The sequence below is a fragment of the Hypomesus transpacificus genome, chromosome 22 (genome assembly GCF_021917145.1).
Source record: "Hypomesus transpacificus isolate Combined female chromosome 22, fHypTra1, whole genome shotgun sequence".
In the NCBI taxonomy this organism is placed as follows: Eukaryota; Metazoa; Chordata; class Actinopteri; order Osmeriformes; family Osmeridae; genus Hypomesus; species Hypomesus transpacificus.
In genome coordinates, this window is record NC_061081.1 from 766,454 (window position 1) to 784,843 (window position 18,390).

Genomic DNA, 18,390 nt, shown 5'->3' on the forward strand with positions numbered 1-18,390 from the left:
ACTTTCTGAAATGCTCCCATTCTGAGAACATGTTATGCCCAGTCTTCTGTGGGAAAGCATTCTTTCATTAGATGACTTGACTAGCTGTCACCATCCCTCTGTCTCTGTCTCTCTCCTTTCCCCTTCCTCAGTGTCACAGACCGGTGGCTGCCCCAACTCGGCCCCAGACGAGGGGTCCATGGGCAGCAACGAGTCGGTGTCTTCCCAGTCGTCCACAGCGTCCGCCTCGGAGACGCCGCCGGAGAAGGCCGACCACACCCCCCTGAGCACCACCCTCAGCTCCAGCAGCAGCCAAGGGTGAGCCTCTCCTCCAAACCCACACCTCAGCACCTCGCCTCTGGCCTTTCCCATCGGCGTGGGACACCGTCCATGGCTCCAAACGGCCGTAGAGGCTAGGAGGGAGTGTCTGCCATGTGGCTGGCTTAGGTGTGGTGCATACTTGAAATCCCTTCTGTACACTTTGTACACTCTGTACTGTCCCTCCAAAAAGTCCTAGGGAACACTAGGCTCCTGTTCTGAATATGGCTTCCTTCTCAGAAGCATTGCAGCCTCATAAGATGTGATAAATCAATCATACAGAAGACCTCTAACTCAACCCTGGAGTTTACTCCAACTCACTCCAATGTCAAGTTTTTCTTTTCTTATTTTTATTTTTTACAGTTCCACAAGTTTCTCCAAATCCCTTACATCCCACGTGTTGTCTGACTTGAAACTTTCTCAGACAGTCGAAAAGTAAAGGTGTAAAGGAAAGTCTAAAAGTAAAGGTTGCAGTGTGTTTTTTTTTCTTCTCCCCTATAAGATTTAGTCACCTAAGATATTTGTCTGCTGTAGGCTCTATTGGAGCCTCTCGGTATCTCTCTAATTGAAACTCTGTCTCTGTCAACTCCGTCTAGCACAGATCCTCCTCCATCTCTTATTTTATTATGAGGGAGATTTGCACACTGCCCTCACTCTACCTCCCACTGTCTGGCTCTGTCTTCCTCGCTAGCTCATTCATGCATACACTCACTCACTCTTCACCTACTCACTTGCTCACTTGCTTGCTCGCTCATTCATGCATACATTCACTCCCTCACTCCCTCACTATTTCTCTCCCCACCCACTCTCTCTCTCTCTCTCTGGCTCTCAAATGTGTTCTCCCTCTCCCTCTCTCCTACCCACGTACTATAAGCTGCCTGTGCAGTCCTTGGGCTTGTTGTTGTGTCCAGTCCACAGCTCTCCCTGAATGCTGATGCCAGTGGTAATAATATTGGGTTATGCTGCAGATGTCGGGCTCTCTGCAGTGTCATGTCTGCTGAATCACCTTGAAGGAAACTTTTTGTCTGGCGCTCACTTTCGCTCACTCTTTCGCTCTCTGTATCCTAGCTGCAGCACAGTGGCCAAAGAAAAAGGCTGCAAAATAGAGATTCATTTTCCCAAGTCGGCGCTCAGGGAAACGTGAATCCTCCTTCTGCCTGCGCTCGTGTGCGGTGGCGTACGAGTGCTCCAGAGTGCGTGAGCGTGTCTGTGTGCGTGAGCGTGTGGAAGAGAGTTACATGTCGAGCCTTGGCTCTAAATCACAGTGGCAGACAGACGGAGCTCTGGGTTACATAACGGCATCCCTCTTTTTCACTCTCTCTCTCATTCCATCTATCTGTTTTTCCCACTTTTGTGGCACGGCTTTGGAGGACGGAAGGAGCAACCAGGAGGTGGTCGTAAATCTCGCCCTTATTTGTTTGGGAGACAGGTGGCCGCGCGTCGGCCGTGTAAATCGTATTGACATTGGGAGATATTCATCTTGTTTACCCATATAGTCTGTGGCCCCGTCCTTTATGAAGGCTTGTGCCATATGTCACTGGGTGTCGCCCTGGCTTTCTACATCAATACATCTTGGCAGGGGTGACAAGGCGGGGACCTGTTCGCTCAGCACCTATCTGGCAAAGGATTGTGGGAAAACTTGAGTCGGAGAGGTGCCTGAATGCCTCTACATATGCAAAAGAATGCGGAAAGATTTGTCCTAAATAAAGTTGGGCTCATCTGGGAACATGAATATTACTCCACAGCCTGTCTCATCATACTCCAAACACAGCCTGTCTCATCATACTCCAAACACGGCCTGTCTCATCATACTCCAAACACGGCCTGACTCATCATACTCCAAACACGGCCTGACTCATCATACTCCAAACACAGCCTGTCTCATCATACTCCAAACACGGCCTGTCTCATCATACTCCAAACACAGCCTGTCTCATCATACTCCAAACACGGCCTGTCTCATCATACTCCAAACACAGCCTGTCTCATCATACTCCAAACACGGCCTGACTCATCATACTCCAAACACAGCCTGACTCATCATACTCCAAACACAGCCTGTCTCATCATACTCCAAACACGGCCTGACTCATCATACTCCAAACACAGCCTGTCTCATCATACTCCAAACACGGCCTGACTCATCATACTCCAAACACAGCCTGTCTCATCATACTCCAAACACGGCCTGACTCATCATACTCCAAACACAGCCTGTCTCATCATACTCCAAACACGGCCTGACTCATCATACTCCAAACACAGCCTGTCTCATCATACTCCAAACACGGCCTGTCTCATCATACTCCAAACACAGCCTGTCTCATCATACTCCAAACACGGCCTGACTCATCATACTCCAAACACAGCCTGTCTCATCATACTCCAAACACGGCCTGACTCATCATACTCCAAACACAGCCTGTCTCATCATACTCCAAACACAGCCTGTCTCATCATACTCCAAACACGGCCTGTCTCATCATACTCCAAACACAGCCTGTCTCATCATACTCCAAACACGGCCTGACTCATCATACTCCAAACACGGCCTGTCTCATCATACTCCAAACACAGCCTGTCTCATCATACTCCAAACACAGCCTGTCTCATCATACTCCAAACACGGCCTGTCTCATCATACTCCAAACACGGCCTGTCTCATCATACTCCAAACACGGCCTGACTTCAACCCCCCCACCCTCCTCCTCCTCAGTGGGATATACCCTTCATGCCACCTTCAGTGTCTCCCCTCATTTCTTCTACTCTCTCCCAATCCAGTGTGCGGGGCTCACTGTAGCGCTGGCGAGTGAGGCTCTGTTACGGTCTCCTTCCCTCTTCCTCCTCCTCTCTTGGCAGACAGCTGTGGATCAGGATGGATGGATGGACTCATTTCCTGACCACCCAGATGGAGTGTAGGCTCGCGGTTAAGCTTGGCAGTCGCTCGCGCTTACTCCATAGGTAGAGACGGGAAAAGGGATAGTTTCTCCCTCCCAGTCTCAAAAAGAGCAGTAAACCTTCATGAGACCAGGCTGCATGGCCCTGTTCTGGATATGGGCTGAAATTCCGGGCCTAATGGGAAACAGACGTTTATATCGACCTGTGTGCTATTTTCTATCGCCCCTATATGCTAACACTGCAGCCAATACATTGGTGGGGGACATTTCAGTGGTCTTGGTAGGGACCTGGCCCTAATTGTCCGGCCCTAAACTTAAGCGTATACATGCTGGCTTACCTTGATGTGTGCTAATAGTTAGCCCTCTCATAAAAGACACAAACGTGGGATTTACGAGGTGTTCCCCATATACACTCAATGTAGCGTTTGCACACAGCGGAGGGTATACTCGCATCGCACCCCTTCATAGAGCGGGATACAACGGCAGCGCCTCAAACGGGGTAAACAAAGCTTCTTGTGTACAGTGCATCTACACAAATTATGCTTGTACAGTACTGTAATCATGTTTACATACGGGGTAATATGTGCTGGATGGAAAACAACTGTTGTGCACTTCAAAGCCTAATGCTATTTTGGTTGGTGAGAAAAGCGGCAAGCCATTTCCTCGGGTTTGGCTAAGCCTGTGTCGTGAATGCAATTTTTAGATAAACCCATTTTTTTCCTGTGGTTCATTTGACAGGTTTCTAGGGCAACCGTTGTATATTCAATGAATATTTTCCCAACGGTTTATCCTGTAGTCATTTATGTGTGTATTTCAACTTGACAGTTGTGTGCATGCATCTATGTAATCGCGTTTCCGCCTAGAGCGTTAGATCTTGTTAAAAGACTTGATTCGAAGATGACAAATTGGAGATTTTCCTGTCTGTGAGTGAGTTTGTGTGTGTGTGTATCTACTTGTTTGCTTTCCCAGTCCTGGATTTGCGTTTGTGCTGTGTCTTTGAGTTTACCTGTCTGAGTGGCCAGAGTGCTCCTGTAATCTCCCCCACCCCTGGCTGCGGGCCAGGTAGACAATACAGGCTTTTTTGGCAGTGTCCCATTCAGACAGCGGTTGTGCCGGCGCTCAGGTTAATGAGTGGATTTGCTGCACTGCAGCGTGGCTGGGGCCCCCCCCCCTCCCAATCTGACGTGGAGCAGCTAAGCGCCACAGTGGCCGACGTCGCAGCCTCGGACACATAAATCACATACACGCGCCCGCCGACCGAACGGACCTGGCCAGTGTTTCAACATGGAGAACGGCGGGGAGGGAAAGGAGCGCCGTACAGATTTCACCTTCAACGGTAACGCCCCTCCCCCCACTCTGCTTTTGATCCCCGGCCAGTGCACCTTCCCTGCGATGTCGGTATCTTTCACTGGCCTGTTCGTCCCCAAACGTCCGGCCCCATCTTTCTCCCCCCTTTGTTCCCCAGGCCCCTCCCCAGCTGCTCCCTCTAATTGCCTTTATTAGCGTCTCTATGGGAGCGGTGGCTAGGAGCAATTTGGTAATTATGTTCTGTACGGAGGGCTGTGGGGCGTGCACAGAGCACAGAGGGACGCTCCTGCTCTGGGTCTGTGCTACTGTCCACTCTCCCCAAAACCCCCCAGACACACACACACACACCCATCAGCAGCAGGGCCCGTTACAGCTCTAGAGGTGATCCTGGATGTGTTGTGTCCCACACTGTCTCATATATACACACACACACACCGCTGTGAAGCTGCAGAGGTTATTGGGTCTGTCTCGTGATGACGCACTAGGATGCTACTAACGGTCGACACAGAGGCAAGAACAAAATTAATTGATAGCTCCATCCGTTTACAATGAACGCTAAAATCCTATGACCATAATCATATACTGTCATAGTAGGTAATGTATATCACGTTTTTTAAGGTTTAAAGTTTTGAAAAAGATGTTTTGAAAAGTTAAAACAAATCTAAAAAAGTTTTGAAAGGTTGAAACAATATTTTCTAATAAAGGTTTAAAAAATAAGTTTTGAAAGGTTGAAAATATTATTAAGATTTTTTGGGGGAAGTCGTGAAAGGTCAGAGCATAAATTACATGGGGGTGCATTTCAGGGCAGGGCTGTAGAAATGAAGCGCAAAAAAGCACAAAAAAATCTCTCATTTATGCACTCATTTATTTACATTTCTGTTCAAATTTCTATGTTTGTGTAGATTGCTTACGATATTTGCGTTAAAGTTCCATACGGTAATTTTATGCCTGCCTGGTGTTAATGGGACTGTGACAAATCGTATTTATGGAAGGCTCTACTGCAGTTAGCACGGTATAGTCGAAATCCACATCGTAGGCCAAATTCATACTGGTATGTTTGTTGCGTTCATACTGTTACCATGGATACCATGGATGTTAAGTTCCAGGGGTAAGGGGTTTTGGTTTTCCATTAGTTGATGGCACAAGAAGAAAGTCGTTTTTATATGTTTTATCTTGGAAGCACCAAGGGCATTTTACCAGTGTACAATTAAGTGGGTTTTTAGCTACTGAATTAAATTCAGTTGTCTTCAAATGCCTGTCAAAAGATGTTTGTAGACCTTCCCTGAAATGTGAAAAGAAACACTTCCTAAAATCTGGACTGCTCCGCACTTTCACAGCTATGGACGATCCTGCTTCTGCTTACCCTGGTCTATGTTTAATTCATCTGACTTGAGTTTTCTCCTCTCTCTGTTTGACTGTCTTTCTGCAATTACTGTCTCTCCGCCTGCACTCCATCTCTATTTCTCAATGTATTCATTTCGGCCTTCTTCATCTCTCTCTTTCTTTTTCTGTCCCATTGCTGTGGACCAGATTTCTCCCTCAGTTTTATTCCATGTGATTCATGCTGACGTGAAAGGTAGCGGTCAAAACTTTGGCCTTGCAGCTGTGCAGGAGTGTGTCGAACCAAAGCTTCTCAAATGCACCCTGTACTCTGTGTTGTTGGGCTTTAGGGGAGACAAATGATCCGAAGGTTCCTCAAGCACTATGGCTTAATGCCGAATATAAAAGTTTAGGCTTCTCAGGCCCATCATCTGAAGTATCACAGTATCTTTTGCCGTTTATAGTTTAGTTGCAGCCGACAAAGGTTTTAAGCCTTGCTACATTTACACTTGCTCCATGTTCACAAAACCATTGGGCTTCCTACAGTACAGCTTTGAAAGTCTGTCACCTCGAGCATGTTGTCACCTGGTCCGGACATAATTTCAAACAATAATAGGGTAATTCTACTACAATACAGAAGTCGGGTGCTGTGACAAGGTAGGGTCGGGTATGGATTTGAACTGTGAAACTACTGTGTAAACCGGGAGCAGAACCCGTGTGTCCCTTGCTGCTTTGCCTGTGAGAGACTCGGGTGGAGGAGGAATATTAATTGGCGGCGTGTAAAAGTGCTAGCTGCAGGCTGGTGGCTTCTTTCCCAGCTCTTCTCCAACTTAAACCGAGGCAGACTGCTTGTTTTCTCTCTCTCTTTCCTCTCTTTCTCTCTCATTTTCTTTTCCTCCGTCCCATCTTTTTTTTTTTTGCACGTGTCTCTCTTTGCTTGTCTTCCTCTCCCACGCATTTCATTCTTCTCTAACATAGGACGAAGTTTGTCCACCTTACACCAGTCCCACTTTTCAGAAGGGTATGGCCCACAACCACGACTTTAGCTCGCTAGCTCCAAATGTATCTGGGTTTGAAACTCAAAATGGATTGACCTTGATATTGGCCATCTTTTAAGTGCTAGCAGTTTTAGAAACATGAATATTGATGTGTGCTAGCTAGAGCGAAGCGACAGCGAAACTGTCCTCTGTTATCATGCACGGTCTTACTGTGCCAAATACTAACAGTTGTATCCCTGCATTACTCCGTCTTTGGGGTCATTCCTTTGTTGTCACTGGACAGCAGTCCCACAGACGTCTTATCGTGTGCTGTCTTGTCTTCCGTGTCCGCAGGGCGGCTGCCTCCTGGATGAACTCGGGTCTCCCCTGCGACGGCGACGCCTCCCCCACGGCAACTGACAGGGACAAACCAGAGGACAGGTGAGCCACCTGCTCCCCTTAGACTGGCTACTGTAGCTACCTCTGACAATAGGTGCACACACCCACTCACTCTCTATCACTCACACACACACACACACACACCAGGATTCGGCTGCCTAAACCAGTAGCTGTGTTTTTTTTTCAAACCTCCAGAAAATACATAGACTGTGTCTAGTCTCTGTCGCTTTCTCTTTTTATTTCTCTATCTTCTCCAACTCACTCAATAATTAACTTTAGATGTGGCTTCTCCCATTTTCTGCTGTTCTCAAACTTCCACTAAATAAAACTGGCGCACATACATACTGACACACACAGATAGGTATTTGAGTAGACTCTGTGGAACTGCAGACTCATTACAGTGATCTATTACTCAGCTACCCCCCAGACTAGATGATGAATTAATTTTCCATGCTTTCAAATGACAGAGGATATTGCAGACAGCCTAGCTATTTGACAAGCAATGCCTTAATGTTATTTTCACATAAATACATTAAAAAAGTTATTCTTTCTTCAAATGCAGACCTGTTAAGAAATTAAATGTAATTTTTTTTATAAATAAATCCATTCAAAATCTTTTCCAGCAGCATAGTCATTGATTTTTGCATTGGCAAATCTGACCGTGAAACATTTTCATGTGAAGTATTTCATACTTTCTTCCCCGACTACCTCTTACATTGTTGTTGCTCTGCCGAAACGCGTATGAAATATTAATCAGGCCCTCCTGTATTGAAGTCTGAGACATGGTAATACTGTCGGTTGAGATAGCTATGCAAGCAGGAGGAAAAACAACTTGTCTCAAGAAACACAGAGTTGATTTGTTTAGTTCTGTTCCTCAAAAATGGCTTTCTATCACTTTTTCAGGCCCATACACATTGTATTTTATGAAAAAATGGGGGAGAACCCTATTCACCTCCAAACTCACTCTCAGTACATATCTTCAAAGGGTTTCCAAAAACTTTGTATCGAAAGCCTCTCACTTTATTTTGAATGCCGGGAGATCAAACAGGTTTTCAATTCTGCATCCATTTTGTGCACAAAACCAGCATTCACATTTTTTATTATCCCATCGTTGTCTGACGATGGCCTTGACACAGGCCTGGTGGAACAGTCCCTGCATCTCTCAAGGAAGAGGAGGTGGGGGGGGGGGGTAGATTGACACTAGATAGAATCCTCTCAACAACCGCCTCTGTAACTTGCAGTCTGTTATTTATTTATTTTAGGATGATTTACCCTCCCCTGTGCCCCGCCACTTGGCTGCTCTGTTTTGGGCAGCGAGCTAGCTGGAGTCTGGTGCAGGACAAGGGGCCCCCATATTGAACTCTGCAGTAATCCTCTCTCCGGAGCTCCACCAGCTCACTGATTGCCTTAATTTTTCAGTGTCACCAACAGCAGGAAAGCCAAGGCGGTGTACCCGTGCGAGGCCGAGCATGACTCGGAGCTCTCCTTCCAGGTCGGCGCAATATTCAACTCCGGTAAGTGTTATCACGCCGACACCAGTCGCTCACTCAGAAGAGAAGCAGGGCTCCGGCATATTGGATTCCAAGAGGAGATGAGGAGAGAGAGAAAAAATGGATGGCCAATCTGATCTGTAATCGGGGGAGCTGGGGGGGGGGTGAATTGTAGGGATACAGATTTGCACTCTAGTGTGTCTGAAAAGAGACTTGCCTGAGCTGTAATCAGTCACAAGGGAAATGAGGCTTTGAGTTGGAGTCTTTAGTTTTCTTGCGGCCTTCCTCGCTGTCATTGCGAGACAAACAAGAATCACCAGGTATGGAGTCTCCACAAGAGGACATTTAATCATGTCTTTGTTAAGACAGCACATTTACCCATCACCAGTTTAGTCACTTTTTTTACATATAAATGTGATTCATAAATTATTATTCTGTGACTTCATTTTACCTCTTGTCAGACTAATATTGGAACTGCCTAAGGTCCAGATTATCTATTGAGGACATTGCATGCACATCATCAAAACCCAAACTGACAGTTGGCAGTGAAGGTTGGCAGTTCAGATGAGGAGAACCACACTAAACAACCAGGGTTAGAACAAGGGCTCATTTCCCATAGAAGACCATCAAGAGCTGCCACCATATCTCAAAATGTACTTTTTGTAAATTATTTAGCAGTTATTAGTAGTGCTAGGATAACACAATTCTACTCCTGATAGCCGACAGCTAACATTCCCTCTCTGCAATCCACCTTGAAAGCTCAAAGGAAGCCAATCAACCAAGCTTGCCTTAACCACACTTGTGTATCCACAAAAAAACATTTGTTTTTCCTTTTCAAGTTGCATGCCCAGTTCCGCCCAGTCAACTGAAGAGCAGGCCTTTACTCTTTGTTCTTGCGTTCTGATGCCTCTCCCCTCTGTCCTCCCCCATCTCCCAACCTGTGTACCCCTCTCTGCAGTCACGCTTTCCAGGGAGCCTGGGTGGCTAGAGGGGGAGCTGGAGGGCAAGAAGGGCCTGATCCCCGAAAACTATGTGGAATGGCTGTAGCGTCAACCGGGGGGGAAGACCACACCGCTTTGCCCACCCCCCCAAAAAAAGAACGCATAAAAACAACGGACCACATATTCATGGTATCCATGAACTTGGTGTTGACACACTCCCGTTATCAAACCAATATTCTCTCCAGCCTTTGACTCCATATGCAACTGCCAGAGACTTTAGTTTTTCAGTATTGCTGCAGAAAACCTGGCGTAAGAGTTATACTTGGATTAATTAAAAAAAGTATATTTGTATGGACATACAAATATATATATATTTAGGTGCCTTAAACACCAAGACTGAATTGCAATGTGTATACTCTACGGGTAAGTTTCAAAATGATAAGCTGTGTCATTGTATTCTGTTCTCAAGGGGGCTGCATGTACTGTAATTTTAAGAATGTTTGTCTACTCCTCACAAACAGTGATTTTGTTCATTATTGGCACATTGATTGCATGTTATTTAGAATTACGGAAACAATCTTTTATTTTGTCTTTAGTTGTTTTTAAGAAAAGGTTTTTAACAGTATCCCATTAAAATCAAAAAGAATGTTGAAACATTATTTTAATCCAACTCTCCTAACAAACACTCCTACAAACAGTTGTTACTCAACCATGCTGTAAACACAAAGCACATATATTGTGCATTTCAATGGCTGTACTCCAGGTATTTGGCAGATTGGAATGTGTATGTGAATGTTTAAACCTGAAATCAGAAACGGGTGTTATCAAGACCCGTGTTTGACGACGTTCAAGGATTTCTGAACAGAAAACAATCGTGGATTATTAAAAGTGAACAAACCAATTTTGCGATGAGAAATAATCATATTACCATCACAACCAAAAATGCAGTATTTCAAAGTCTTATGTCTGCGCTGTGTATATAGTTATTATTTTTCACTGGGACATAAATGTTGAGTCTATTATAAAAGTTCTTATTAGTGGTCAATGGTTTTTTTCCTCCCCCATTTGGGATTTTCAGATTGAAAATACACACATACCTACACATACGCATTTATTTGACTTCTGTTCACCAAGAGATGGTTTCATTTTTCTAAGAGCTTTTGTTCTGTGGTTTGTTGTTTTGTTTTGGATGGCAATTGCAGTAATTTAAGACATTGATTTATGACATTTGAAAAAGACCCTGGCATACTTTCCTTTTTGTAACATTGAATATCCTCTTGATCAATGTTAAATAAATAAAGATGTTTTTATTCATGCCCCATTATGGATTCTTACCTTCCTGCACAAACTGAATATAAAAATAGAAAGATATATTTAATCATGAAGTTGAATCTAAAATGACAGGGCAGTGAAAACCACGTTACTTTTCAATTAAATCGTACAAATTGTAGCCGAACCCGTGATGATGAAATCTCCATTATTGTTTTGTATGGTAATTATATTTTTCCCCTGGGCACAAGATGAATCTGTGTGTGTGTCTGTCTCACCGACATCTTAATCACCGACTGCATCACGGGCACTGTGCTCTAGCGATGATGATGTACTGTCAGGGAAAGTGACGTTTTGGACATGGGGTTACCTACAGGACTGTACAGCAGCACTCCGGGAACCAGCTTGAGCAGCCTGGTCCTATCTGAAGTGCTGCAACTCATTATCATGTTTTTTTGTTTTAATTGACAGACCTTATTCAACACTTTCAGTGTAGTTCTGTGTATTTTTTTTAATGTAATTCCTTTTGACTAAACAGCATGTCACCCCACGCTTCATATGCACACATACAGGTACATATCACAAACTGTTTAACCCCAGGGCACACAAGCATAATAATCAACATAGAAATTTCAGCCTATATCCCTGTGGCTTACATTACACTTTGCCCTAGACATTCAGTAACAAATGCATCTACTGTTTGCAAACGCCATGTGTCGTCCACTTACTATACGTTAGTAATGCTGTCAGTTTTGTCAGGATATGGAAGCCATGGTACAGTGCTCCGCTGCGCTCTCTCGTGATGGTGGCAGTAGTTAAATAATGCGACGAGAAAGAGCTAATGAGAGAGGTACAATATTCTCCACTATCAGCCTTCCCAGGCCTTTTATACTCCGTGCCAAAATACTGCTGAATCATAAAGGCTTTACTACTGTGCATGTGTCTCTTTGTCTCTTTTTTTCTATTTATTTTTCATTCTCCTGCTTTCTCCTTAGCTACTTGTTTTGTTACCTCTATCAGTGTTACCTCTATCTTTATTGTTTGTCTTTATATATCTCTCTATCTGCCATCTTCTCTATGAAGTAGATCTATGCTGTGATCTTTCTCCTATATATCAGCTACTCTCGCTATCTCTCTTTGCCTTCTCTCTCTCTCTCGATTTCCCCTCTCTCCATCCCTCTTGCTCTGTCACTCTCCCTCTGTGTCACTCTCACTCATCATCTGTCTGCTCCACTTCTCTCCTCCCCGAGGATCTCTGGGTAATTTGTTTGGGAAATCACTGGCAATCCCATAGTCATTTAGCTGTGGTGTTTTGCCGCAAGTATGTAGACTTTATGTGGGGGAAGAAGTCCTGCATTCTAGAATTCCCAGTGTACAGAGGTTCTAATTAATCTAAAAATACATTGGGGATTGCGTCCATCCCTGTCGAGTGCCTAGAGTGACTCTTTTCTAACGGTGTCTGTTAACCGCTTGCTTACGCACAACAGATGGGATCTCTCTCATTGCATGAAGGGAAACAGAGCGGATGCAGGTTGGCCTGTTTTGTCCTTCTTGTCTGTCTGAATGTTGGCGTACTCTCCTGGATCCTCTCTCTTCTCAAATCCGGTTGGATGTTTTCATTTCCTATTCTCCCAGCGCCCCTGGCGTCGTTCCAGCTGTCCTCATCATCCCACTACGCCTTGTCCCTCGGCCCTAGTTAATAGCCCCTAGTCCTCTAGACTGCTTACATCACAGCCCTGGTCGGCATTAGCAATGTAGTCTGGGAATCAGTCCGTCAGCCCATGACATAACATTACACAGTCTGTGCTCACTAGAAGAAGAAAAAACTTGTCTGGGTATTATGCTTTGATAACAATCTTGGCAAAAACTGTCCGGAGTGAGTCCGGATGTTCAAATGAAATGAAAATAACACGGCTTGTCTACATTTTGAGCAAAACGTTTGGTAATTAAAAAGAAAAAAGAGAAAAACATGGAGACTGACAAATCTTATGCAGAGAGAAGCACAGCAGAAAGAAAAGAAGAAGAAAGAAAAAAAGCAAAGTGGGCCATAGAAGCTGCCATGTGCTCGAGCACAGCCGTAAAATCGTCCTGATCCAATAGATTCTGTTTAACTGGCACAAATACACAGTGAACGCTATTGGAAATCTGGGGTAGATTTGGAGTGGGCTGTGGATATTTCAGAGGGATGGGGAGGAGAGAAAACCTAATGCTGTCTGGGTTGCAGTCTGGCAGATCCAGGGCGTATTTTCATATCAGGCTTAAACAAGGTTCATGTAAATTTTTCTCTAAAGAGATATAGGAGGCACTGTGCTCCCCATCCTTTCGCTATCCATGTTTTTTTTTACTCAAATTTTAGCTCAATTTAACCTCTCTGTGATTTTGTTATGTTGGCCTACCGCTACACTGTACCTTTATAGGTCATTAGTTAAATGATATCTTCATAGTGATTAACATCTTTCCATTATAAAAAAATACGAAGGCATGAACAAGTCTGTCTTATTGTAGCATTATCTGAACACAGAATATCAGTATGCCCTTGCCTTCTCTCATCAAGCCTTCTCCTGGCACAGCTTCATTCCAGTTGTCTGGCCCACTCCAACTCCATCTCCAACACTGCTTGCTCTAGATCCAACCAGATAAGATTGCCCATAAGCCAAAATCTTTCCATCTGTCTCTTCTGTATTTTAACTCATTTTGGGGGTTGAGAGAGAAATTGAGATTATTGACATAAAATCCCCATTCTTGGTAATGTCATGGGCATGCACAAATCAAAAAGAAACCAGCTTAATATTTGTTACTGTTTTATTTCAATCTTCCAATAGTTTTGCAAACACAGGTATTGCAATATCTGCTTCAATATATACAGTTTGGAGGAACTAGTTGATTTTATTTCATTTATTTTATTATGAAGGATATTTATGTATGGTGGATCGCTGCTTTCAAATATCATTCAAAGCACTGGATAAAAAAACAATTTTGGATGTATAAAATCATCTACAGTATGGACAGGAAATGTTCTGGTCTGGTATGGGCATCTGGCTTAATTGCTCTACAGTGGATTCATCTTCATCACCACAAAATAGTGCTGTGGCTCCACTGTACAGTAACCTTGTGAGGTACAGTAAAACTGTAAGGGTATCGACCGCACTGTTAACAACTTGAATGGGAAGAGGGCAGGTCTGCAAGTCATGTTACTATTAGTTACGGCAAGAACAAATGTTAGTCGATCGCTTGCAAAGCACTTTATATTGCATTTGATAAGCTTGAATGTTGCTATATAAATCTAAGTTTGATTGATTGATAGAATAAATGTTGGTTGGTGTGCCAATGCCGTTCTGATAATTCCCATTCACCCATTCACTTCCTTCTCAAAATGTTCTGTTATGGAATCTTTGTTGTGAACTGAAGAAGCGAGAATGATTTTATGTAGACATATATCAGCTTTAATAGTTTGTGATTATTATTTTTTTGTGGTTGTGCTGCTAATCAAACAGTAGCGTTATGGGTTAGGAAATCATGTTAACAGCAACAGCTCATGGATCCATAAATGTATATACTATATCTACTTTGTAAAAAAAAAAAAAAAGCTTTTTGCAAATTCTGAATGCAAAAAGAAGATTAAAGATGCAAAATCATTTAACATTTAGCAATATTGTAAAGGAAGAAATAAAGACAAAACAAATAATTTCTTTCTCTAACATTCAGGTAGCAATGTCTTTCTCACAATGTTTTGTACATTCATACAGTTACTCACTCCCCTTGCGTTTTGGCTGTTCCATCCTCATTCTTACCATGTCCAACACAAAAACCATATAACTACAGGGAGCCACGGACTGCTGATATTCCATCAAGACGGTGAAAGTAGAAATCTTATACTGCCCAACATAGACTTGCTGTATTATTTACAATAGATCCTGTAAAATTGTAAATCAGGTGAGATAAAAAGGCACAATTTCCCTTCTTAAATACAATGTAAACATCTCATCAGAAAGCATGCATAAACATTTTCATTTACAAAAAAAGATCTCAGGTTTTATTTTTAGACAAAGTACTTAAATATTGTTTTTTTCAGCAAAATATAATTATTTCAAAAATACTTTCCCGTTCGTCCTGTGAACCTTTTTGACATCAAATCAATTTTTTTAAGAAGGGGGGTGAGTAAAAGGAGACAAAACAGCTTATTCTCAGTCCTTCAAAAAAGTTAACACAGTAATGTATATAAGGACACGGGTTTGCAAAGTCAGTGTTTAAGCTTTAAGGAGTCCATATCCATTTCTCATATCATAATCTTTTCTTTACCCAATCTCCTTCAAACATATCTAGGTTCAATCACCAAGGAAACTTCATAAAGAGACACAAAAACATAAAAATTCTGAAAGATGTCATCTGAAGCACTAGGGGGGCCCACCCAGAAAAACCCATCAGCAAAGAGACCTCTTTAGCGTTTATGATGGATCTACCCACTACCTATGGAATTGTGCTGAAGTCTCCCATTCTGTAAGTCACAATTACTCGCCAGACCAGACAACGCTCGGCACTCTAATGCCCCATTTTCACATTATAACTCTTCTGTGCAAATCCGTGTCAGGCAATAGGATATGCTTAATCCCATAGCATAAATGAACAATGCCCACACACAAACAGCAGATCGCTCGTGCTTGCTAGGGAAAGAAAAAAATCAAAGACAACCGAAGACACACCCACTCTTACTCAAAATCACTCACAATAACAAATTAAACCCCGCCTCTCTCTTTTTTCACTCCTGAATGGTTCTATCACTTACGATTTTCAGCAGCATCATCATAGTGTTCCACAACACACTAAGCACTTAGCCAAGTGTGAGACAAGTACAGAATGGTCCAGATGACTAGGCATGGGCAATACCATACGTCTAGTAGTTACCCTACGTTCAGTACCCAGTGACAAGATGGGAAACACACAAAAGCAGAACAGGTGGCCAAGCCGAATGCATTAGTCCTTTATCAGTATTTATCAACATGTATTCCAAACATTTCTCTGTACAACAGTTGGGTAAAATGTGACCGTAAGCAAGTGCCATTTATACACAAGTTTGCCAGTTAAGTTAATACATTTGCTGAAAGCACTGCACTGTAGAGTAATGACATTTTTAAAACTCCTCTGCCCTGACTAACCTCATCCAGTTTGTGTTTGTAGGATTGCTATTGGTGTCAGTATGATGTCTAATGCTACTGTAATTGTACATGTGTAGCTACCAGAAATAATTAGCATTGTATGCATAAAAACAAGGACAAAAAACAAGCACCTTGATGTAAAATGTCAGGTTTTTTCAAAATTAAACCTTTTTGCAACACAATAATACAAAAATGCTTTATTATTATCGCTGGGAACAGTAGGTAAGAGTTGGTTGACTTCTCCACAAAGGGCTGGTTTTCAGTTTACTTTTTGTATAAATAGACAAAAGAATGGGTGTTATGTCGTTCACACACACTTCATGGCAATTATGACTTGGTAGTCAGCAGTCAAACGCATTACAACAGGAAAACACTGTGGCTGAGCAGTGAAATCGTAAACGTGTGGTGTTCCGTACTCCCACACTATTTTGGGATGGAAATAATCTTTCAGCAATGGTAGATTATAATTCTACAGCAGAAAGCCTTAAATTGCAACTCTATTTAAAGACATGACAGATTCACGTTCTCAGTACTCAAACTTCCTTTACGTCACTTCACAGAATCCTTGTCAGCTCTGAAGTTTTGCATATAAAGAGTAGGTTTTGATTGTTATACACAATTCTTAGAAAACCGAGTTAATCGATGTTGCAGTGTTGCTAATATTTTGTAGTGCACATAATTAAAAGTGTAATTAAGTTAGTTTTTAATGCAACTATCAGCTTATTAATAAGCTTGTATAGCCCTTTGAGTATGTTCAAATAGTCCTTTCCCTTCACAAATAATCTAGATTTAATTTTTGTCAAGAGAATAGTTTGCATGTTAGTGTTTTTTTTGCAATGCTTCAATAAAATGGCTGCAAAGCAACATCTACAGTAAGCATTGTTGTCTTTTTTCATATTGTCAGGGTAGTGCTGTTTGCTCTATAAAAAAAAAAGCAAAAGCCAAGTTTATCATTATTTTTTTAAAAAGGGGCAAGAGGAGCTTGTGTGTCAGTGTTTGTGCGCATTAGAAGTGTGTTTGCTGAAAGTGTGATTGAGCCTCTGTGTGGTATCAGCGGGCGTGTTTGTGTAGCGCAACCGAAGAAATGTATGGCTTCGTATCCATATAAAATTGTCATCGTCTTTTGGGGGGGGGGGTTTGGGGTTGTTGTCTGGGTTCAAGGGGATGTTTTGTCACATTGTCTCCTTAACGTATTGTCCTTGGCTCTGACATGCTTTCTTCACATCTCTGGCCAGCAATCGGTGACGGTAGCGTTTCTGTCTGTGTGTGTTTGTGTGTTTGTCTGTGTGTGGGGGGGTTTACATACTCCCTCTCTTTCCTGCGCTTTGCTTTGTGTCACTCCCTATTGGAGGATGAGGGGTGCAGGGTGGAGTGAGGGCCTGGGGCCGTCCAATGGACTGGCGGCCAGACGGTACAGTAGGCCACTGGTAAGGCTAGGGTCCTTCCTCGTGGGGCTGTCCTTCTTCATTTCCGTCCTCACCTTTCCCATTGCCTTCACTCGGCCGTGCGTTTCACTTCAGTCTCTCTCTTCACTGCACCCGTAAACTCAAGTCACTTCTTGTGGAAGTACAGGGTGTGCGTGAGGCCCGACTCGACCTTTGGTATCTGGTCGCTGATGATCTCCACCAGCATCTCGGGGAACTCCACCTTCAGGGCCTGTGACTCGCGGAAAGTGTAGAAACAGAAGTCCAACAGGTTCCCCACCAGCTGTACAAGAGGGAGAGAGGGATCATATTTATTATTCGAAAAGATGCAACAGTACTTAATGGCATGCAAGAGAGTTTGCGTTCGGTTTATATAAAGTATACATTGACCTGACAATATGATGCAGGTGATGGTAATGTAAACTATCTGCCTGTAGCCACCGTATTCATGCATAAGATGGCTACTCTATCTGACTTTTCGGTCCTAGTTACATGATTATGAACAAGTTAATGGTAAAATGACATTGTGGAGATCACTTTGAGTAACACCACTGTGGGGGTGGAGAGAGGTTGTAGGTTGTCTCTCAGGTTTACCACTAGGGGGCGCCACTAGTTCTCCCTAGATTCTGCCTCCAACATAGTACCTTTTAAGGACTTTGAGGTAATCAACTCTTACTCAGTGACCCTCACACGACACATGGTTTCTCCATAGAGAAGAGACTGTGAGTTGGAGCTTCTGTGTTTGGCGGCTGTATTGACCCACTGCACTGTTGGTTTGAACATTGATCCCACTGTGTTCCATTCTCCGATAAAGGCTGGTCTCTGCCTGTTCCAAAATTAACCAATCCCCTCTGGCAGATCATTGGAACGCAATAATCTTCCCCCAAAGGCCATCGCATCATTGACCTCTTAAGT

The 18,390-nt window shown here is 43.3% G+C and overlaps 2 protein-coding genes across 4 annotated transcripts in view; one reads left to right on the forward strand and one right to left on the reverse strand.

The window, feature by feature from the left end:
• Nucleotides 1-10,945, forward strand: part of arhgap10 (Rho GTPase activating protein 10) — a 42,657-nt gene extending 31,712 nt beyond the window's left edge. For both annotated transcript variants that reach the window (XM_047044440.1, XM_047044441.1), the window contains exons 20-23: nt 132-297; nt 7,154-7,240; nt 8,618-8,712; nt 9,647-10,945. In XM_047044440.1, coding sequence (XP_046900396.1) covers nt 132-297; nt 7,154-7,240; nt 8,618-8,712; nt 9,647-9,735 — 437 coding nt within the window. In that variant the 3' untranslated portion in view covers nt 9,736-10,945. The remainder of the gene's footprint in view (nt 1-131; nt 298-7,153; nt 7,241-8,617; nt 8,713-9,646) is intronic.
• Nucleotides 10,946-14,318: 3,373 nt separating this feature from the next.
• nr3c2 (nuclear receptor subfamily 3, group C, member 2) overlaps nt 14,319-18,390 on the reverse strand; it is a 59,382-nt gene continuing 55,310 nt past the window's right edge. For both annotated transcript variants that reach the window (XM_047045915.1, XM_047045914.1), the window contains one exon: nt 14,319-17,758. In XM_047045915.1, coding sequence (XP_046901871.1) covers nt 17,598-17,758 — 161 coding nt within the window. In that variant the 3' untranslated portion in view covers nt 14,319-17,597. The remainder of the gene's footprint in view (nt 17,759-18,390) is intronic.